The sequence below is a fragment of the Salmo salar genome, chromosome 16, assembly GCF_965601325.2.
Source record: "Salmo salar chromosome 16, fSalSal1, whole genome shotgun sequence".
Classification (NCBI taxonomy): domain Eukaryota; kingdom Metazoa; phylum Chordata; class Actinopteri; order Salmoniformes; family Salmonidae; genus Salmo; species Salmo salar.
In genome coordinates this window covers 74,502,501-74,525,000 of record NC_138306.1, presented here as the reverse complement: position 1 = coordinate 74,525,000, position 22,500 = coordinate 74,502,501, and the positions used below count along the sequence as shown (strand labels likewise).

The window sequence follows — 22,500 nt, the reverse complement described above, 5'->3', positions numbered from 1 at the left end:
TAGTCATACTCTGTGTTTCTAGAATGGTCGTTGTTTACGGTCTCAGTAATCCGGTTAGAAGAGATGTATTTGTATAGCTATCCACGGCTGCTAGCCTAGCTCGTTAAGCCGTAGGAGAGCGACCGACCACATGGATATCACGAGGCTCGCAGTGGATGCGGGCGCGTTTACCAACCGAGCAGTTCAGGTGAGGGAGAGTGATCTCCAAGGGTCGATTTATATGTCGATCTGATTCAGTTACGTAGTAGCGGAGATGACAGTTGTGTGTTTGGGGCGGCAGGTAGCCTAGTGGTTAGAGTGTTGGGCTAGTAACCGTTAAGGTTGCTAGATCAAATCCCCGAGCTGACAAGGTACAAATCTGTCGTTCTGCCCCTGAACAAATCAAAATCAAGGCAGTTAACCCACTGTTCCTAGGCCGTCATTGAAAATAAGAATTTGTTCTTAACTGACTTGCCTAGTTAACTAAATAAAAGATGTGCCTAACATATATAGCTAGATGTCACAAGATATAATAATAATAATAAATTAATTGTGCTCAAGTGAACCAAGCCGCTGGTCAGCAATCGGAGCCCCTGATCTCTGAACCCTTTAAGGAGCTCGTTTAGAGGACTTGTTGTATAAAGGTCTGGATTGGAGCGCCCCTGAGAGGCCAACCCCCACGAGCTGCTGACTGAAAACATGATGGACGCTGCCTTGGAACTGGGGCGACACACACCCTACTGTACTCTGATTAAGTGTGGGGAGTTGGAGAGGCAGATCGGGATGGCGAACAAAAAGCTGATCCAGAGTACAGACATCAACTTCCTGTCTCCTCTACGTAGGTTTACTGACCAGGAATACAGTCATACAGGTACGAACCGCCCTTGCTGTCTCTGCCTGGCCGGTTCCCCTCTCTCCACTGGGATTCTCTGCCTCTAACCCTATTACAGGGGCTGAGTCACTGGCTTACTGGTGTTCTTCATGCCGTCCCTAGGAGTGGTGCGTCACTTGAGTGGGTTGAGTCACTGACGTGGTCTTCCTGTCTGGGTTGGTGCCCCTCCTTGGGTTGTGCCGTGGCGGAGATCTTTGTGGGCTATACTCGGCTTTGTCTCAGGATGGTAAGTTTGTGGTTGAAGATATCCCTCTAGTGGTGTGGGGGCTGTGCTTTGGCAAAGTGGGTGGGGTTATATCCTGCCTGTTTGGCCCTGTCCGGGGGTATCATCGGATGGGGCCACAGTGTCTCCTGACCCCTCCTGTCTCAGCCTCCAGTATTTATGCTGCAGTAGTTTATGTGTCGGGGGGCTAGGGTCAGTCTGTTATATCTGGAGTATTTCTCCTGTCTTATCCGGTGTCCTGTGTGAATTTAAATATGCTCTCTCTAATTCTCTCTTTCTTTCTCTCTCTCAGAGGACCTGAGCCCTAGGACCATGCCTCAGGATTACCTGGCATGATGACTCCTTGCTGTTCCCAGTCCACCTGGCCGTACTGCTGCTCCAGTTTCAACTGTTCTGCCTGCGGCTATGGAACCCTGACCTGTTCACCGGACGTGCTACCTGTCCCAGACCTGCTGTTTTCAACTCTCTAGAGACAGCAGGAGCGGTAGAGATACTCTCAATGATCGACTATGAAAAGCCAACTGACATTTACTCTTGAGGTGCTGACTTGTTGCACCCTCGACAACTACTGTGATTATTATTATTTGACCATGCTGGTCATCTATGAACATTTTAACATCTTGACCATGTTCTGTTATAATCTCCACCCGGCACAGCCAGAAGAGGACTGGCCACCCCTCATAGCCTGGTTCCTCTCCAGGTTTCTTCCTAGGTTTTGGCCTTTCTAGGGAGTTTTTCCTAGCCACCGTGCTTCTACACCTGCATTGCTTGCTGTTTGGGGTTTTAGGCTGGGTTTCTGTACAGCACTTTGAGATATCAGCTGATGTAAGAAGGGCTATATAAATACATTTGATTTGATTTGATTTGACAGTCATACAGGTACACACATCACAACACACACACACTATTGTAACACAAATAAACTCTGACGTGTGTGTGTGTGTGTGTGTGTGTGTGTGTGTGTAGAATGAGCGCAGGCAGCTGGTGAATAAGCGGTTAGATCTGGACATTGTGAAGGCCAGACTGAGAAAGGCACAGGAAGCAGACAGCAAGGCTCGGGAGAGAACACACATACTGCTGACCTCATACTGCTGACCTCATACTGCTGACCTCATACAGCTGGCCTCATACTGCTGACCTCATACTGCTGGCCTCATACTGCTGACCTCATACTGCTGGCCTCATACAGCTGATCTCATACTGCTGTCCTCATACTGCTGTCCTCATACTGCTGACCTCATACTGCTGTCCTCATACTGCTGACCTCATACTGCTGGCCTCATACAGCTGATCTCATACTGCTGTCCTCATACTGCTGGCCTCATACTGCTGTCCTCATACTGCTGACCTCATACTGCTGTCCTCATACTGCTGACCTCATACTGCTGTCCTCATACTGCTGACCTCATACTGCTGTCCTCATACAGCTGACCTCATACTGCTGACCTCATACTGCTGACCTCATACTGCTGTCCTCATACTGCTGATCACATACAGCTGACCTCATACTGCTGACCTCATACAGCTGACCTCATACAGCTGATCACATACAGCTGATCACATACTGCTGTCCTCATACTGCTGGCCTCATACTGCTGACCTCATACGGCTGACCTCATACTGCTGACCTCATACTGCTGACCTCATACGGCTGACCTCATACTGCTGTCCTCATACTGCTGACCTCATACTGCTGACCTCATACAGCTGTCCTCATACTGCTGTCCTCATACTGCTTACCACAGATTGCTGACCTCATACTGCCGACCTCATACTGCCCACCACATACTACTGACCTCATACTGCTGACCTCACACTGCTGACCACAGACTGCTGACCTCATACTGCCCACCACATACTGCCGACCTCATACTGCCCACCACATACTGCTGACCTCACACTGCTGACCACAGACTGCTGACCTCACACTGCCGACCTCATACTGCCGACCGCACACTGCTGACCACAGACTGCTGATCTCACACTGCCGACCTCACACTGCCGAACTCACACTGCCGACCTCATACTGCTGACCGCACACTGCTGACCACAGACTGCTGATCTCACACTGCCGACCTCACACTGCCGACCTCACACTGCTGACCACAGACTGCCGACCTCACACTGCCGACCTCACACTGCCGACCACAGACTGCCGACCTCACACTGCCGACCTCACACTGCTGACCTCACACTGCCGACCTCATACTGCTGACCACATACTGCCGACCACATACTGCCCACCACTTACAGCTGACCTCATACTGCCGACCACAGACTGCCGACCTCACACTGCCGACCACAGACTGCCGATCTCACACTGCCGACCACAGACTGCCGATCTCATACTGCCGACCACAGACTGCCGACCTCACACTGCCGACCACACACTGCCGACCTCACACTGCTGACCTCATATCGCTGACCTCACACCGCTGACCTCATGAATTGACCCTTTGCTAACCAGCTGAGCTAGCAAAAAATGTAACAAATTAAAAATGTTGAATCTCAAAATACTCCGAAAGGCTCTGCATTTCAGGAATCACAGTAGCAAGTACACCTGGTGCCCTGTCAAATATTTGTTTTTAAAGAAAACTCAGTTTTTGCCATAGCCCTCACTGGCTTTCATGCGATTTAAAGTTGAGCTTGTTCTATGTGTCAGGCTGGACGACAGTTGCTATCCATTGGACCTACTCGGACTTAATGAAGGGTCAATGGTGACTTGAACGATTTATGCGTAGTTGGGCCAGGATAGGAGGTGTGCCTTTAGGTTTCCAAGAGTGTCAACAATGCACAGCATCAAAAGTCAAGTCTCATCTCTCTCTCATCTCTCTATCTCTCTCTATCTCTCGCTATTTCTCTCTATCTCACTCTGTGTCTCTGTCTCTCTTTCTCTCTCATTCTCTCTCTCTCCCTCTGTTTCTTTCTCTCTCTCCCGTTCTCTTTCTCATGGTCTAAATGCTAGCCCATTAGGAGAGGAGTATGTAGCTCATGTCTCTACATGTTCAGCTTCCTACCAGTCAGATGGCTGAAGGTCAGTCCTCACATATACACATGCACACTCCCACACAATTGTTTTAACATCAGGTAGCAGAACACAGTAAGACTGAACCATATGATGAAAATGGACTAGCAGTTTTCTCATTGGTTGGTCCTGTTCCTGTCTGCTTTCTCATTGGTTGGTCCTGTTCCTGTATGTCTTCTCATTGGTTGGTCCTGTTCCTGTCTGTTTTCTCATTGGTTGGTCCTGTTCCTGTATGTCTTCTCATTGGTTGATCCTATGTATCTCTATCCAACGCTGTCAGATGTGGGCCCAGGAAGTCTCTCAGGCAGAGATGGAGCTGAGGATCTCTCAGTCTGTGTTTGGCCGACAGTCAGAGATCACCAGACTACTGCTGGAGGGAATCAACACTACACATGTATGTACCAACACACACACACATTCACATAGACTGGTATTAACACAAGATACCTGCTCACTCTCTCGTTCTACCCTGTCTGTTGCAGGCTGCCCATTTGAGAAGTCTGCCTGACTTTGTAGAAGCCCAGGGTAGCTACTACGCTCAGTGTTACCAGCTCACACAGGACCTACACACCCAACTGGCCAGGGGTGTGTGTGTGTGTGTGTGTGTGTTAACCACTTTTTGTTTTCTCTCATTGTAGCGCTCCCCCTCTGATCTGCTACAATAACAACTGGCACTTAGAAACTAACCAACCCTCCACAGGTAACCTGCCCTTAGCAACCATTCAGCCCCTAGCAACCTGTGACTCTTCAACAACCAACCAGGCAACTAGCCAACCCTTAGCAACCAACCAGGCAAACAGCCAACCCGTAACAACCACCCAGCCCTCAGCAACATGTGAGTCTTCGACAACCATCCAGGCAACTAGCCAACCCCTATCAACCAACCAGGCGAACAGCCAACCCTTAGCAACCAACCAGGCAGCCAACGGGTCCTCAAAAACCAGCAAGTCCTTGACAAACAACCAGACAAGCAGCCAAATCTTAGCAACCAACTAACCAACTAGTTTAGATTAGTTTATTAGGCAAAAATCATATATAAAGTCAGACTTATTTCCATTTTGGTCTGCTAGTACTCAACAATCATCCAGGCAAACAGCCAACCCCTAGGAACCAACCAGGCAACCAGCCAACCCCTACAAACCAACCAGGCAACCAGCCAATCCCTAGAAACCAACCAGGCAACCAGCCAACCCCTAGGAACCAACGAGGCAACCAGCCAACCCCTAGAAACCAACCAGGCAACCAGCCAACCCCTACAAACCAACCAGGCAACCAGCCAATCCCTAGAAACCAACCAGGCAACCAGCCAACCCCTAGGAACCAACGAGGCAACCAGCCAACCCCTAGAAACCAACCAGGCAACCAGCCAACCCCTACAAACCAACCAGGCAACCAGCCAACCCCTAGAAACCAACCAGGCAACCAGCCAACCCCTAGGAACCAACGAGGCAACCAGCCAACCCCTACAAACCAACCAGGCAACCAGCCAACCCCTACAAACCAACCAGGCAACCAGCCAATCCCTAGAAACCAACCAGGCAACCAGCCAACCCCTAGGAACCAACGAGGCAACCAGCCAACCCCTAGAAACCAACCAGGCAACCAGCCAACCCCTACAAACCAACCAGCCAATCCCTAGGAACCAACCAGGCAACCAGCCAACCCCTAGGAACCAACCAGGCAACCAGCCAATCCCTAGAAACCAACCAGGCAACCAGCCAACCCCTAGGAACCAACCAGGCAACCAGCCAACCCCTAGGAACCAACCAGGCAACCAGCCAACCCATAGGAACCAACCAGGCAACCAGCCAATCCCTAGAAATCAACCAGGCAACCAGCCAATCCCTAGGAACCAACCAGGCAACCAGCCAACCCCTAGAAACCAACCAGGCAACCAGCCAATCCCTAGGAACCAACCAGGCAACCAGCCAACCCCTAGGAACCAACCAGGCAACCAGCCAACCCCTAGAAACCAACCAGGTAACCAGCCAACCGCTACAAACCAACCAGTCAACCAATGGGTCCCCAACAACCAATGTGTCCTCAACCACCAACCAGGTAAATAACCAACCCTTACAAACCAACCAGGCCAGTAATGACTTCCATTAACCAACGAGTCCTAAACAACCAATCAGGCAACCAGCCAACCCTTAGCGACTCACCAGCCCTTAACAACTAACCAGGCAACCAGCCAACCCTTAGCGACTCACCAGCCCTTAACAACTAACCAGGCAACCAGCCAACCCTTAGCGACTCACCAGCCCTTAACAACTAACCAGGCAACCAGCCAATCCTTAGCAACTAACCAGGCCCCCAGCCAACCCTTTACAACCAGCTGGGAATCTTTCAAACCCTTAGCAACCAATGACTCATCAACAACCAACGAGTTCTCAACAACCAACCAGACAACCCTTAGCCACCGACAAGGCAACCAACCAGACAACCAATGTGTTCTGAACAACTAATGAGTCCTCGACCACCAACCAGGTAACTAACCAGCCCTCGACAACCAATCAGGTAACCAACCAATCTCTAGCAACCTACCGGACAAACAGCCAGCCCTTAGCAACCAATGAGTCGTCAACAAACAATGAGAACTCAAGCCAACCGTTGACAACCAACCAGGAACTCATCGAACCCTTAGCAACCAATGAGTCATCAACCACCAACCTGGTAACCAACCAACCCTTACAAACCAACCAGGCAACAGACAGCCCTTGACAAACAACCAGGAAACCATCAAACCCTTAGCAGCCAATGACTGCTCAACAATCAACGAGTCCTCGACAACCAACGAGAACTCGACAACCAACCAACTCTCAACAACCAACCAGCCCTTAGAAACCAGCCAGACAACCGGTCAGCCTGCAGGTGGTCCTGTAGCTGACTGAACAGGCTGACTGTGGAACTGTTTGTATGAAAAGCGTGCGTTTTATATTGTGGGTTTGAGTTGTGAACAGCTCTTCTCTGCCAAAACATCAGCTACCATGGCTAGGTCCTAAATGAAGGCTCTGACCTAAAGTAGTGCACTAGGGAAAATAGGGTGTCACTTCAGATTGGTCCAATGTCTCAGTCGTAGTGGTGAAGGGCAACACAGCTACAGGGGCCGTCTATAAACTGGAGCAGGCTTGTATTGACCATTCACCAGTGTTGTTGGTGGACACAAGCGTACCGGCTAATCCAGGAAGAGTAAGAGGATGTGCTACTATGCAGTCATCAGTGGTAGGGATGTCTTAGATGTTGATATCTACTGTCCTGTCATAACCTGTATGTGTCTATCAGAGCTTCCATGTACTCTTTAAGGGAGTTACATATCCATGTATGTAGTGGTGACCTACAGTATATGGAGGTTATCTAGATGTATATGTATGTAGGTTACTGTATGTAGTGGTGACCTACAGTATGTGGAGGTTATCTAGATGTATATGTATGTAGGTTACTGTATATGGTGGTGACCTACAGTATGTGGAGGTTATCTAGATGTATATGTATGTAGGTTACTGTATGTAGTGGTGACCTACAGTATGTGGAGGTTATCTAGATGTATATGTATGTAGGTTACTGTATATGGTGGTGACCTACAGTATGTGGAGGTTATCTAGATGTATATGTATGTAGGTTACTGTATATGGTGGTGACCTACAGTATGTGGAGGTTATCTAGATGTATATGTATGTAGGTTACTGTATATGGTGGTGACCTACAGTATGTGGAGGTTATCTAGATGTATATGTATGTAGGTTACTGTATATGGTGGTGACCTACAGTATGTGGAGGTTATCTAGATGTATATGTATGTAGGTTACTGTATATGGTGGTGTAGATCTATATGGTTGCTATAGACTGTGTCTATCTGGAGACTTAGAAATGGAGGAACAATGATGTATTGTGTCGTCTGAAAACAGTATGTGTGATCAAGAGAGGTGGCATTTTGTTGCATATGTAATACGTGTGTGTGTGTGTGTGTGTGTGTGTGTGTGTGTGTGTGTGTGTGTGTGTGTGTGTGTGACCCTTCACCCCTATAGGTTGAGGTCATTTTCCATACGGCAACATGTCGTACTTATTCCATAGAAATAAACATACACACACACTTTCAGCCTTGAATATGGTCCCACCAGGCTAAACCGTGTAAATGTTTCCGTCTACAGATGTTTTCAATTGACCCTGCCTGAGAGGACAGCTATACACACACACACACTCACACACGCACACGACAGCTCCGCCTCGATCTGCTGGTGCTGAGATCTACATGGTTACTCTGGGTTACTGGGACACAGAACACACACACGTTAACTATTGAGGTTTGACTTGCATGTCTCTGAACCTGACAGGGTTGTTTCAGTGAGATTATAATGGTGTTTCATTATTAACTCAGATCATATTAGATCATCTGGAATGATTTAGAATCATATTAAACTGATAATGAGGCTCTGGTGCAGTGTGATGTTTCTCAGAGCTCTGACTCTATGGCTGCTCTGTTCCCGGTCTGGACCCTGTTCAGACTATGATGTGTGTGTGTGTGTGTGTGTGTGTGTGTGTGTGTGTGCGCGCACACCCGCCCTCTCTGAGGGCCTGTATTAGAGCCAAATGAGAAGTCGGAGTCTTAAATCCGTCCATGGCTGTCCGTATTCCTGGTTTTCCTGTGGCGTTCCCGGTCAAAATAACTGTTTCCTGTGACAATGGAACGTCAGCACGGAGGTCCGACTCCGAACCGTGAGAGAGAGGCCTCCTGGTGAGAGGTTTTATGGACATCCTGTGTGGCTGAGGAAATATGAACCCCAGATCTGCCCTTGCGCACACACACACACACGGACAAAGCTTTTGGGGAAATAACATTTGATAGTATACAAACTTTCAAAAAATTCTAAATAGCATGTTGTACAGTTAATCAATTGTAAATACTTTTATTACGCTACATGTAGGTGAGAATTCTGGTTCGGTATCGGAGATATTTTATGCATCAACAGTTACTTCTCACGGTCTTCTACAACATGAGTAGACCTGTGGTGAGGTGAACCTTATCTGGAAGTCCTTGGTCATACTTTCCACATCTCCATTGAGTGACCTGTCTTTTGTACACGTACTGGTGAGGAAGGGGGACACAGTCAGGTATGTACACACACAACACACACATGCTTATTGGATCGTGCAGGAAGAGCAACGGCATGACGCCACCAAAACATTCCCATCTAAAATAGTCGGTGAATCATTTCTATGTCTGATTGAGCAGACTGTTGTCTAACCCGCTAGCAGCAGGTAGGTGACCACAGCTGACATCAGGGGATCCTTCACCAAGCAAGTTATTATATAGTAAAGTAATTTAGCAAACAGTGACTTACAGTAGTGAGTGCATATATTTAATACTCTTTATGTACTGGTCCCCCGTGGGAATTGAACCGACAACCCTGGTTTTGCAAGTGCCATGCGCTACCTGCTGAGCCACATTTATTGATTTCTACAAAATCAATAAAACAGTCCAGCCCAAAAATGAAACTTATCTGATGTTCTTGTTTTAACCTTGACTTTTTCATGACGTGTCTCTTGTACACTTACTGCTTAACTGAGCTGTGTGTATATAAGTCGGGGGTCTGGGCCTCATATCTGAACAGGTATTGTTTCAGAATGAGGGGTGCTGTAGCTCTGCTTGTGTTGTTGTTCTGTCTGTCTGGGGAATGGACTCAGGAGGAGAGTGTTCTGTCTGTCTGGGGCATGGGCTCAGGAGGAGAGTGTTCTGTCTGTCTGGGGCATGGGCTCAGGAGGAGAGTGTTCTGTCTGTCTGGGGTATGGACTCAGGAGGAGAGTGTTCTGTCTGTCTGGGGCATGGACTCAGGAGGAGAGTGGAGGGTGTTCTGTCTGTCTGGGGCATGGACTCAGGAGGAGAGTGGAGGGTGTTCTGTCTGTCTGGGGCATGGACTCAGGAGGAGAGTGGAGAGTGTTCTGTCTGTCTGGGGCATGGACTCAGGAGGAGAGTGGAGGGTGTTCTGTCTGTCTGGGGTATGGACTCAGGAGGAGAGTGTTCTGTCTGTCTGGGGTATGGACTCAGGAGGAGAGTGTTCTGTCTGTCTGGGGCATGGACTCAGGAGGAGAGTGGAGGGTGTTCTGTCTGGGGCATGGACTCAGGAGGAGAGTGGAGGGTGTTCTGTCTGGGGTATGGACTCAGGAGGAGAGTGGAGGGTGTTCTGTCTGTCTGGGGCATGGACTCAGGAGGAGAGTGGAGGGTGTTCTGTCTGTCTGGGGCATGGACTCAGGAGGAGAGTGGAGGGTGTTCTGTCTGTCTGGGGCATGGACTCAGGAGGAGAGTGGAGGGTGTTCTGTCTGTATGGGGCATGGACTCAGGAGGAGAGTGGAGGGGTCAGAGAGAGTGGCATCACTCAACAGGGACACAGTGCAGGGAGAGAGCAGGGTGAGTGAGGTTCAGATGGAGAGACGACCAACGAACAGACCACCACCGCCCGTGACATCTGGACTGAGATGAAGGAGCTGAGAGACATGGTGCACAACCTGGGAACCATCGTAGTGGAGCTGAGAGAAGCTGAGGAACATGGTGCACTACCTGGGAACCATCATAGTGGAGCAGAGAGAGAAGCTGAGGAACATGGTGCACAACCTGGGAACCATCATAGTGGAGCAGAGAGAGAAGGTGAGGAACATGGTGCACAACCTGGGAACCATTGTAGTGGAGCAGAGAGAGAAGCTGAGGAACATGGTGCACAACCTGGGAACCATCGTAGTGGAGCAGAGAGAGAAGCTGAGGAACATGGTGCACAACCTGGGAACCATTGTAGTGGAGCAGAGAGAGAAGCTGAGGAACATGGTGCACAACCTGGGAACCATCATAGTGGAGCAGAGAGAGGAGCTGAGGAACATGGTGCACAACCTGGGAACCATTGTAGTGGAGCAGAGAGAGGAGCTGAGGAACATGGTGCACAACCTGGGAACCATTGTAGTGGAGCAGAGAGAGGAGCTGAGGAACATGGTGCACAACCTGGGAACCATCGTAGTGGAGCAGAGAGAGGAGCTGAGGAACATGGTGCACAACCTGGGAACCATCGTAGTGGAGCAGAGAGAGAAGCTGAGGAACATGGTGCACAACCTGGGAACCATCGTAGTGGAGCAGAGAGAGAAGCTGAGGAACATGGTGCACAACCTGGGAACCATCGTAGTGGAGCAGAGAGAGGAGCTGAGGAACATGGTGCACAACCTGGGAACCATCGTAGTGGAGCAGAGAGAGGAGCTGAGGAACATGGTGCACAACCTGGGAACCATCATAGTGGAGCAGAGAGAGAAGCTGAGGAACATGGTGCACAACCTGGGAACCATCGTAGTGGAGCAGAGAGAGGAGCTGAGGAACATGGTGCACAACCTGGGAACCATCGTAGTGGAGCAGAGAGAGAAGCTGAGGAACATGGTGCACAACCTGGGAACCATCATAGTGGAGCAGAGAGAGAAGCTGAGGAACATGGTGCACAACCTGGGAACCATCATAGTGGAGCAGAGAGAGAAGCTGAGGAACATGGTGCACAACCTGGGAACCATCGTAGTGGAGCAGAGAGAGAAGCTGAGGAACATGGTGCACAACCTGGGAACCATCATAGTGGAGCAGAGAGAGAAGCTGAGGAACATGGTGCACAACCTGGGAACCATCGTAGTGGAGCAGAGAGAGAAGCTGAGGAACATGGTGCACAACCTGGGAACCATCATAGTGGAGCAGAGAGAGAAGCTGAGGAACATGGTGCACAACCTGGGAACCATTGTAGTGGAGCAGAGAGAGAAGCTGAGGAACATGGTGCACAACCTGGGAACCATTGTAGTGGAGCAGAGAGAGAAGCTGAGGAACATGGTGCACAACCTGGGAACCATCATAGTGGAGCAGAGACAGGAGCTGAGGAACATGGTGCACAACCTGGGAACCATCGTAGTGGAGCAGAGAGAGAAGCTGAGGAACATGGTGCACAACCTGGGAACCATCGTAGTGGAGCAGAGAGAGAAGCTGAGGAACATGGTGCACAACCTGGGAACCATCGTAGTGGAGCAGAGAGAGAAGCTGAGGAACATGGTGCACAACCTGGGAACCATCATAGTGGAGCAGAGAGAGAAGCTGAGGAACATGGTGCACAACCTGGGAACCATCGTAGTGGAGCAGAGAGAGGAGCTGAGGAACATGGTGCACAACCTGGGAACCATCGTAGTGGAGCAGAGAGAGGAGCTGAGGAACATGGTGCACAACCTGGGAACCATCGTAGTGGAGCAGAGAGAGGAGCTGAGGAATATGGAGGTCAGACTGACAGCCAATGAGGCTGAGGCAAAGGAGCAGAGAAACACAGTGACCGACATTAGGGTGGAGCTGATGGTCACCAATAATGGACTGGAGAACAAGAATGCAGATAAATATCTATATGTTGAATCAATATTTCACAAAATATTTTATATAGATTGTATTGTAATTTGCACTGTACTATGTTTTAGACCTAGATATTGTGTGTATGTGCTGATATGTAGGCTGTTTTAAATGTATGCATTTCAGTCCTTGACTAATAATGTTCTGTACTATGCATTATGTCATGTTTCATGTGGACCCCAGGAAGAGTAGCTGATGGTTTTCCAGCGGCTAATAGGGATCCTAATATATACCCCCCCCCCCCCCCCCAAAAGAACCCCTGGAGGCCAGACTGAGCACCAGTGAGAGAGAGCTGACCACCCCTAGGAATGATGTTCAGGAACTGAAGAGACAGAACACAGGTAATGAAAGGAAGGGATGTTGTTATATGTGGAAATAAATATGTAAAAATACAATGATTTGAATCTCCTTCTACCCCTGGAGGCCAGACTGCCGGTGAGAGGAGCTGACCACAGAGATTTGTTTTAAAACGACTATGGAGCTGAAGAGGTTTCAAGTAAAACAACGGTCATTCAGGATCCAGAATCAGTCATTGAGAGAGGAGTTATTTCTCACATGATTGTTGACATCTAAGGCCTGTCTCTGTTGTTGTTCGGATATACACTACATATTAAAAAAAAAGCATGTGGACACCCTTTCAAATTAGTGGATTCTGCTATTTCAGCCATACCCGTTGCTGACAAGTGTATAAAATTGAGCACACTGCCATGCAATCTCCATAGACAAACATTGGCAGTGGAATGGCCTTACTGAAGAGCTCAGTGGCTTTCAACGTGCCACCGTCATAGGATGCCACCTTTCCAACAAGTCAGTTCATCACATTTCTGCCCTATTAGAGCTGCGCTGGTCAACTGTAAGTGCTGTTATTGTGAAGTGGAAACGTCTAGCAACAACAACGGCTCAGCCGCGAACTGGTAGGCCACAAGCTCACAGAAAGGAACTGCCAAGTGCTGAAGTGCGTAGCAAAGTCTTCGGTTGCAACACTAACTACTGAGTTCCAAACTGCCTCTGGAAGCAACGTCAGCACAATAACTGTTGGTCGGGAGCTTCATGAAATGGGTTTCCATGGCCCAGCAGCCGCACACAAGCCTAAGACCACCATGCGCAATGCAAAGCATCGGCTGGAGTGGTGTAAAGCTCGCCGCAGTTGGACTCTGGAGCAGTGGAAATGCGTTCTCTGGAGTGATGAATCACGCTTCACCATCTGCCAGTCCGACAAACAAATTTGGCTTTGGCGGATGCCAGGAGAACGCTACCTGCCTGAGTGCATAGTGCCAACTGTAAAGTTTGGTGAAGGAGGAATGATGGTCTGGGGCTGTTTTTCATGGTTCGGGCTAGGCCCCTTAGTTCCAGTGAAGGAAAATCTTAACGCTACAGCATACAATGACATTCTAGACAATTCTGTGCATTCAACTTTGTGGCAACAGTTAGGGGAAGGCCCTTTCCTGTTTCAGCATGACAATGCCCCCATGCACAAAGCGAGGTCCATACAGAAGTGGTTTGTCGAGATCGGTGTGGAATAACTTGACTGGCCTGCCCGGACCTCAACCATATCGAACACCTTTGGGATGAATTGGAACGGCGACTGTGAGCCAAGCCTAATCGCCCGACATCGGTGCCCGACCTCTCTAATGATCTTGTGGCTGAATGGAAGCAATGTTCCAACATCTAGTGGAAAGCCTTCCTAGAAGAGTGGAGGCTGTTATAGCAGCAAAGGGGGGACAGACTCCATATTAATGCCCATGATTTTGGACTGAGATATTCGACGAGCAGGTGTCCACATACTTTTGGTCATGTAGTGTACATCATCTAAAGGACAGAACAAAGTGAATGCTCTCTAACTGGGACAGTGTTTCCTCTCCTGTGTTCACAAACAGACCAAAAGGTAGCTTTCTCTGCTGGTTTCACTGATTCAGGAGCTGTAGGCCCATTCAATACTGAAACCACACTGGTATACTCCAGAGTCATCACCAACATCGGCAAGGCCTACAGCCCGATTACAGGTAACTTTCACCGAGTGACAGCCGGGAGAAACCTGTTTCTGTCTGTCCTTCCGTGTGCCAGAATTGAAGTGGAGAAAAGTAAAGAGTTGACCCCTCTCTTCTTGTCCTCTGCTGCAGGTGCCTTCACAGTACCAGTGGGAGGAGTCTACTACATCAGATTCACCGCTGCTCATACTGGGAGTTCAGAGTTCATGGGTATATCCAGGTCCAAGAATGGGCAGAGCATCATGTACAGCCCTGGGAATAATGCTGGAGGTTATGAGACACTGTCTGATGGACTCAGCCTTGAGCTAGAGGAAGGGGATGTGGTGTACATGGGTCTCTCTTTAGGGAACAGGCTCGTTGATAGCAGAGTAAATCACAACACCTTCAGTGGCTTCCTGCTCTTCTCTGTGTGAGAACATCATGGATGCTGTAATGGTCTAATGTGAGTCAAAATGGCTCCTCTTACTTCTATCAATAAAAACGTCTTGAAAACAAGTAGAATTGTGCATCTTTTGTAAAGTACTGATCCAAAGACCGAAGGGTCGTCATTATGGGTCAGGTGTTTGCAGTAAAGGACAAAACATAAAAACTATGCTAAAACATTGAAATATCTTCATTTACATCCTGCTATTTTGTTAAACCTACTACACACACTTTCCAAATTGTTAGTATGTTATGTTGTACGGTTAGTCAATTGTAAATACTGTTAGTGAGCTGTATGTAGGAGAGAATTCTGGTTCAGTTCGTTATAGATCATTTCCTAAACAACAGTTGCAGCCTTCTCACGGTCTTATACAACACGTACTGAGTTGACCTGCTTGCGAGGCCAGTCTTATCAGAATGTCCCTGTAGTTTCCATTTCTCCGTTGAGTGACCTGTCTCCCGTGCATGTGCTGCTTAGGAAAGAACACGTAGACACACAGTCAAACACACACTATTGTTTTTTAAGGAAGAGCAACAACATTCCGTCACCAAAACATTCCCATTTCGGTGTGAAAAAGCACCCTGCTATTAAGCGCAACAACATTCCAACCCGATAGCAGCAGGTAGTTGACATCAGCTGACGTCAGGGATCCTTCACTAAACAACAGGTGCAGACGTCTCACAGTCTTATACAACATTGATAGAGCTGAACAGCCCCAAAATGTGATCAAATCTTCTTGTTTTAACCTTGACCTTTTAATGACGTGTCTCTTGTACACTTACTGCTTAACTGAGCTGTGTGTATATAAGTCGGGGGTCTGAGCCTCATAAAGTGCATCATATCTGAACAGGTATTGTATCAGAATGAGGGGTGCTGTAGATCTGCTGGTGTTGTTGTTCTGTCTGTCTGGGGCATGGACTCAGGAGGAGAGTGGAGGGGTCAGAGAGAGTGGCATCACTCAACAGGGACACAGTGCAGGGAGAGAGAGCCGAGGGACCGAAGCTACAGAGGTGACCAGCGAATGTACGACCATGCAACCTGACATCTGGGATGAGATGAAGGCGCTGAGAGACATGGTGATGGAGCAGAGAGAGAAGCTGAGGACCATGGAGGGCAGAGTGACAGCCTGTGAGGGTGAGGTAGAGACACAGAAGAACATAGTGATGGACCTAAGAATCGAGCTGATGGTCACTAAGGCCAAAGTGGCGGAACTGGAGAAAGAGAATGCAGGTAACATTGGTCTATATATACTGAACAAAAATATAACTGCAACATGCAACAACTTCAACAATTCTACTGAGTTACAGTTAATATAAGGAAATTAGTCAATTTAAATAAATTCATTAGGCCCTGATCTATGGATTTTACATGACTGGGCAGGGGCACAGCCATGGGTGGGCCTGGCCCCCAAGTGTGTGGGCCTATACCTTCCCAGGCCCACTGGGAAGCCAGGCCCAATGAGTTTTTTTCCCGCACAAAAGGGCTTTATTACAGACAGAAATACTCCTCAGTTTCATCAGCTGTCCGGGTGGCTGGTCTCAGAAGATCCCTCAGATGAAGAAGAAGTCGGATGTGGAGGTCATGGGCTGGCGTTTTTACACGTGGTCTGCGGTCGTGAGACCGGTTGGATGTGCTGCCAAATTCTCTAAAACAACGTTGGAGACGGCTTATGGTAGAGAAATGAACATTCAATTCTCTGGCAACAGCTCTGGTCTGACTGCAGGAATGTCCACATCTGTGGCATTGTGTTGTGACAAAACTGCACATTTTAGAGTGCCCTTTTATTGTCCCCAGCACAAGGTGCCCCTGTGTAATGATCATGCTGTTTAATCAGCTCCTTTATATGCCACACCTGTTAGGTGGATGGATTATCTTGGCAAAGGAGAAATGCTCACTAACAGGGATGTAAACAAATTTGTGCACAACATTTGAGAGAAATAAGCTTTTTGCGAGCATGGAACATTTCTGGGATCTTTTATTTCAGCTCATGAAACATGGCACCAACACTTTACATGTTGCGTTTATATTTTTGTTCAGTATATATTAGTTGAATCAATATCATTACTAAACCTCAAAACATATTTCATAATTTGCTGGTGGAAAATTGATGTGTCTTTGATCTTCTTCAGCCCTGGAGGCCAGACTGAGCACCAGTGAGAGAGAGCTGACCACCATTAGGAATGATGTTGAGGAACTGAAGAGACAGAACACAGGTAATGAAAGATCCACACCCGGCCATTGAGAGAAGAGCTACAGATCACATGGCTCACATCTAACGTATCACCCTGCTGCTGTTTCAGTCACGGAGCATCCCACTGCACCATCATCGTGGGGACAGAACAGAGTGAATGCTCTCTAAGTGGGACTGTGTGTTTCCTCTCCTGTGTTCACAGACAGACCAAAAGTGGCTTTCTCTGCTGCTGGTTTGAATAATGGACCCATAGGTCCCTTCAATACTGATGCCAACCTGGTCTACACCAGAGTCATCACCAACATCGGCAAGGCCTACAGCCCGATTACAGGTACGCTACCTGTTTCTGTCCAGAGGTGTCCTTCCGTGTGCCAGAATTGAAGTGGAGAAAAGTAAAGAGTTGACCCCTCTCTTCTTGTCCTCTGCTGCAGGTGCCTTCACAGCACCAGTGAGAGGAGTCTACTACATCAGATTCACCGCTGCTCAACATGGGCGTGGTTCAGATTACATGGGTATATACATGTTAAAGAATGGGCAGGCGATCATGTCTAACTTTCATTACAATAGCCATGGATACTGGGTCCATTTATCTAATGGAGTCATTCTGGAGCTGGAGCAGGGAGATGTGGTGTACATGCGACTGCCTGCGAGCTATAGGCTCTATGACGACACAAAGAATCAAAACATCTTCAGTGGCTTCCTGCTTTTCACCGTGTGAGAACATCAGAAATACTGTGATGGTCTCATGTGAAGAAGAGTTTGTATGTCAGGGCCTCGTGGAGCCATCTTACGATCAATAAACACATCTTGAAAAAGGGGAGAAGAATCGCACGTCTTTTGTAACGCTAAGATGTAAAGATCTAAGAGTTATCATTGTGAGCCAGGTTTACTAAGTGACAATACACCAGAAACAACGCTAAATCACACACTATACTGAACAGTACACTACCGAACTGCTTCCTCTCTCCACCCCTCAATATTGAAGACCAGAGGCAGGGGGCCAAATCACAATGTTGAACAACTCTCATTTATATGTTAACAATGCCTGAGGTCACTGGGCTATTCATAGCACGGTTTTACTCACTCATTAAGTTTTATATGACTGTTGTTATTGTTTTAAGTCATATTCTTAGCCTCTCCCTTTCTCTGGTCTACCCAACCGGGCGTCTCCCTCTCTCCTTCTGTTTTTCTGTCTCTGTTCTTCTCCCTCTGTTTCTCCCCCTGTTTCTCAATCTCTCTCCCTCTGTTTCTCCCCCTGTTTCTCTCTCTATCTCTCTCCCTCTGTTTCTCTCTCTCTCTCTCTCCCTCTGTTTCTCTGTTTCTCTCCCTCTGTTTCTCCCCCTGTTTCTCTCTCTATCTCTCTCCCTCTGTTTCTCTCTCTCTCTCTCTCCCTCTGTTTCTCTGTTTCTCTCCCTCTGTTTCTCCCCCTGTTTCTCTCTCTATCTCTCTCCCTCTGTTTCTCTCTCTATCTCTCTCCCTCTGTTTCTCTCTCTATCTCTCTCCCTCTGTTTCTCTCTCTCTCTCTCTCCCTCTGTTTCTCTGTTTCTCTCCCTCTGTTTCTCTGTTTCTCTCTCTCTCTCTCCCTCTGTTTCTCTGTTTCTCTCCCTCTGTTTCTCTGTTTCTCTCTCTCTCTCTCCCTCTGTTTCTCTCCCTCTATCTCTCTCCCTATGTCTCTCCCTCTATCTCTCTCCCTATGTCTCTCTCTCTCTCTCTCTCCCTCTGTTTCTCTCTCCCTCTGTTTCTTCCTTCCTCTGTTTCTCTCCCGGTTTCTCTCCCTCTCTCTCTCTCTCTCTCTCTCTCTCTCTCTCTCTCTCTCTCTCTCTCTCTCTCTCTCTCTCTCTCTCCCTCTCTCTCTCTCTCTCTCTAAGGCTTAGTAGTGGATGTTAGGATGCCCTCCCCCCCTGTTAGAGGACAGACATGTTCCTCCCCCTGTTAGAGGACAGACATGTTCCTCCCCCCTGTTAGAGGACAGACATGTTCCACCCCCCCGTTAGAGGACAGACATGTTCCTCCCCCCCTGTTAGAGGACAGACATGTGCCTCCCCCTGTTAGAGGACAGACATGTTCCACCCCCCTGTTAGAGGACAGACATGTTCCTCCCCCCTGTTAGAGGACAGACATGTTCCTCCCCCTGTTAGAGGACAGACATGTTCCACCCCCCTGTTAGAGGACAGACATGTTCCTCCCCCCTGTTAGAGGACAGACATGTTCCACCCCCCTGTTAGAGGACAGACATGTTCCACCCCCCTGTTAGAGGACAGACATGTTCCTCCCCCTGTTAGAGGACAGACATGTTCCACCCCCCTGTTAGAGGACAGACATGTTCCTCCCCCTGTTAGAGGACAGACATGTTCCACCCCCCTGTTAGAGGACAGACATGTTCCTCCCCCTGTTAGAGGACAGACATGTTCCACCCCCCTGTTAGAGGACAGACATGTTCCACCCCCCTGTTAGAGGACAGACATGTTCCACCCCCCTGTTAGAGGACAGACATGTTCCACCCCCCTGTTAGAGGACAGACATGTTCCTCCCCCCTGTTAGAGGACAGACATGTTCCACCCCCCTGTTAGAGGACAGACATGTTCCTCCCCCCTGTTAGAGGACAGACATGTTCCACCCCCCTGTTAGAGGACAGACATGTTCCACCCCCCTGTTAGAGGACAGACATGTTCCTCCCCCCTGTTAGAGGACAGACATGTTCCACCCCCCTGTTAGAGGACAGACATGTTCCTCCCCCCTGTTAGAGGACAGACATGTTCCTCCCCCTGTTAGAGGACAGACATGTTCCACCCCCCTGTTAGAGGACAGACATGTTCCTCCCCCCCTGTTAGAGGACAGACATGTTCCTCCCCCTGTTAGAGGACAGACATGTTCCTCCCCCTGTTAGAGGACAGACATGTTCCACCCCCCTGTTAGAGGACAGACATGTTCCACCCCCCCGTTAGAGGACAGACATGGTCAGCAGGGTGTTAACAAACGTCTGTCATCTGCTGGTAAATGTGTTTCCCCTGTTAGCAAGGTGATGACCTGCAGGCCCAGGGAGGAGGTCCACACTGATATATTTAGCTTCGTGTTTTGTGGCTGTTAAAGTCCCTTCTGGGATCAGCAGGTGAAACATATTTTGTCTCGTTCTCAGCATCCCTCTATCTCTCTCTCCCTCTCTCTCTCTCCCTCTCTCTTCCTCTCTCTCTCCCTCTCTCTCTCCCTCTCTCTCTCTCCCTCTCTCCCTCTCTCTCTCCCTCTCTCTCCCTCTCTCTCCCTCTCTCTCTCCCCCTCTCTCCCTCTCTTTCCCCCTCTCTTCCTCTCTCTCTCTCCCTCTCTCTCTCTCTCCCCCTCTCTCCCTCTCTCTCTCCCTCTCTCTCTTCCTCTCTCTGTGCAGGTGTTGTGTCCTGCTGTAAAAGTACCACCAGTGGCGCCCCTTCACCCTGCAGATTGCCCCTCCACCCTGCAGATTGCCCCTCCACCCTGCAGATTGCCCCTCCCTCTCTCAGGCCACAGTACAGGTGGTAACATGGTGGTGTAACATGCAACCTCCACACAAGCATTACTCACACGCCCTCCCCCACTTTATCCCCCTTTTCTCTCCTCCCCTTCTCCTGGTGTATAAGAGTCAGCCCAGACAATCGTGGGCTCAGTCTAGTCAACTTTAGAGAGAGGAGAGAGAGAGAGAGAGAGAGAGAGAGAGAGAGAGAGAGAGAGAGAGAGAGAGAGAGAAAGAGAGAGGAGAGAGAGAGAATACAGCACAAGACCTCTGGAGTACCACTGGCAACGGGACGATCTTTTCTGGAACAGTTTTCTTTGACACACACAGACTCGGAGCGGCAGCATGTTGTTGAACAGGGTCTGGCATGTGGTGTGTGTGCTCTGCTGTGTGTGTGTGTTGGTGTGTGTGAACGCGGAGGAATATGAAGTGAACTACGCGGACAACTACGAAAACGAGATTACACAGGACCAACAGGACGGTACGTCTCTCTCTTTCACTCCTTCATTTCTTCCCTTGTTCTTTTGTCTCTCAGTTTCTCTCCTTGACCTGCTCCCCCTTTTCTCTCTCTGTTTCACTTGATCACCTGAGACCTACATTCTAGAGGTGGCCTGTAGGGCTGACTGTTGATTGACAGTGTGGGGTCTGGTTCTCTCTCCCTCCAGGGGACTCCCCTGTGACCACCTGCCAGGCTACAGACCTCTCTCGCTGGAACAAACTCTTCGTGGCTCTGGAGGACTCCCACCAGAGGGATATGATGCTGATGGAAGCCCTGGAGCAACGCTGTGGAACCCCGGGAGTCTGTCAGCAGTGCCTGCCCGCCATCGAGGCAGTTTGTCGGGGGCAGGCAGAGCAGGCGAGCCCAAGGCTCCATCGAGGCCTAGTGGAGCTGAAGGAGGAGGTAACAGAACGAGAGGGGAGGATGAATTCTTCACTACAGCAGATCAGACAGGAGGGAGCAGAAAGTTATGGGAGGATGATGGCTGTGTTACATCATCTCGTTCAGAACAGTAGAGAGCAGAACCATAGACTACATCGATTGGAGGAGAGTAAGCTGAGAGGGGAGGTGACAGAAGGGGCTGGATCTATAGGAGCCGGGCATAGAGAAGCAGAGCCAATCAGGACAGGGCATAAATTGAATGGGTTTAGGGGAGGGGCTTAGTGGGACAGGTGGCCCAATAGGGACGAGGCCTGGCAGTGTAAGGGTGGGTCTCGGACTGGGTTTGGGCATGAAGCTGTTCCCGTCAAGCACAAAGAAACAGGAAGTGGCATCATCGCCATCATCGGACCCGGGAAAGATTGAGCGGCCTCTGGTTGCTATAGCGATGGAACTGCAGAAGGCACAGACCCAGCTGGGCCTAATATCCTCTGTAGGGAACGAAGGATGAAAAAAGACGAGGAGATATTAAAGGAAGGATGTCTGATGGATATTGTCCTCTATCAGGGACTGAATTAAAACTAAAATATAAACGGATTGAAATTTTGCACACTAACATATCACCTTTTTATACATTAGTAAAGCAAAACAATCGCCTTGAAATATGTTTAGTATTCTTTTTAAATTCTGTATAATTAAAAGAAATGCTCTGTGACTCTAATTGTGTAAGTGATGAATAAAGATTTGTTAAACCTTTTAATTGGTGGAAAGGGTTCCTCCTGTATTTAGTTATACACCCACCATCTTTAGCAGGGAAACACCTGTCATCATGGACATTGTGGACAATAACAGGAGTGTCTCAGACACTGTTGACATCTCAGCTATAATCAGACACAGTCCTCTTTCTCATTACGGAGTTTATACACTTTTAATAAACGGTATAGGATTTGAGAAGTTTTGCCTGACATAACACAGTGATTGCGATTTCTGCTGCGCGTGTGTGGGTGACATGAAGAGAGTTT

At 48.8% G+C, this 22,500-nt stretch overlaps 3 protein-coding genes across 4 annotated transcripts; all 3 read left to right on the top strand.

Moving 5' to 3' along the window:
- Positions 1-978: 978 nt before the first annotated feature.
- LOC106574670 (uncharacterized) lies at positions 979-14,972 on the top strand. 2 transcript variants are annotated; one of them, XR_014380971.1, is made up of 4 exons: positions 979-4,513; positions 4,602-4,704; positions 12,701-14,520; positions 14,638-14,972. XR_014380971.1 is itself a non-coding variant. In XM_082962910.1 (2 exons), exon 1 carries the CDS (start codon positions 10,661-10,663, stop codon positions 12,626-12,628), a length of 1,968 nt encoding a protein of 655 aa, XP_082819036.1. In that variant the 5' UTR covers positions 8,633-10,660; the 3' UTR covers positions 12,629-14,520; positions 14,638-14,972. The 2 variants fall into 2 exon arrangements, 1 of the variants encoding a protein (XP_082819036.1); XM_082962910.1 differs by lacking the exons at positions 979-4,513; positions 4,602-4,704 and having other exon boundaries at positions 8,633-14,520.
- Positions 14,973-15,767: 795 nt separating this feature from the next.
- Positions 15,768-17,937, top strand: LOC106574672 (uncharacterized). Its single transcript, XM_014150671.3, has 4 exons — positions 15,768-16,159; positions 17,059-17,142; positions 17,323-17,451; positions 17,552-17,937. Exons 1-4 carry the CDS (start codon positions 15,793-15,795, stop codon positions 17,836-17,838), a joined length of 867 nt encoding a protein of 288 aa, XP_014006146.1. The 5' UTR covers positions 15,768-15,792; the 3' UTR covers positions 17,839-17,937.
- A 110-nt stretch (positions 17,938-18,047) lies between these two features.
- Positions 18,048-22,238, top strand: LOC106574671 (uncharacterized). Its single transcript, XM_014150670.3, has 2 exons — positions 18,048-21,082; positions 21,267-22,238. Exons 1-2 carry the CDS (start codon positions 20,947-20,949, stop codon positions 21,761-21,763), a joined length of 633 nt encoding a protein of 210 aa, XP_014006145.1. The 5' UTR covers positions 18,048-20,946; the 3' UTR covers positions 21,764-22,238.
- The last annotated feature ends 262 nt before the right edge of the window (positions 22,239-22,500 follow it).

Bases quoted from the DNA above. Each gene is read 5' to 3' on its own strand.
- LOC106574670 (XM_082962910.1), top strand. From the start codon at position 10,661: ATGGTGCACTACCTGGGAACCATCATAGTGGAGCAGAGAGAGAAGCTG.
- LOC106574672 (XM_014150671.3), top strand. From the start codon at position 15,793: ATGAGGGGTGCTGTAGATCTGCTGGTGTTGTTGTTCTGTCTGTCTGGG. The intron at 16,160-17,058 runs GTAACATTGGTC...GATCTTCTTCAG, and splicing joins ACTGGAGAAAGAGAATGCAG to CCCTGGAGGCCAGACTGAGC. The intron at 17,143-17,322 runs GTAATGAAAGAT...CTGTGTTCACAG, and splicing joins ACTGAAGAGACAGAACACAG to ACAGACCAAAAGTGGCTTTC.
- LOC106574671 (XM_014150670.3), top strand. From the start codon at position 20,947: ATGTTGTTGAACAGGGTCTGGCATGTGGTGTGTGTGCTCTGCTGTGTG. The intron at 21,083-21,266 runs GTACGTCTCTCT...CTCTCCCTCCAG, and splicing joins TACACAGGACCAACAGGACG to GGGACTCCCCTGTGACCACC.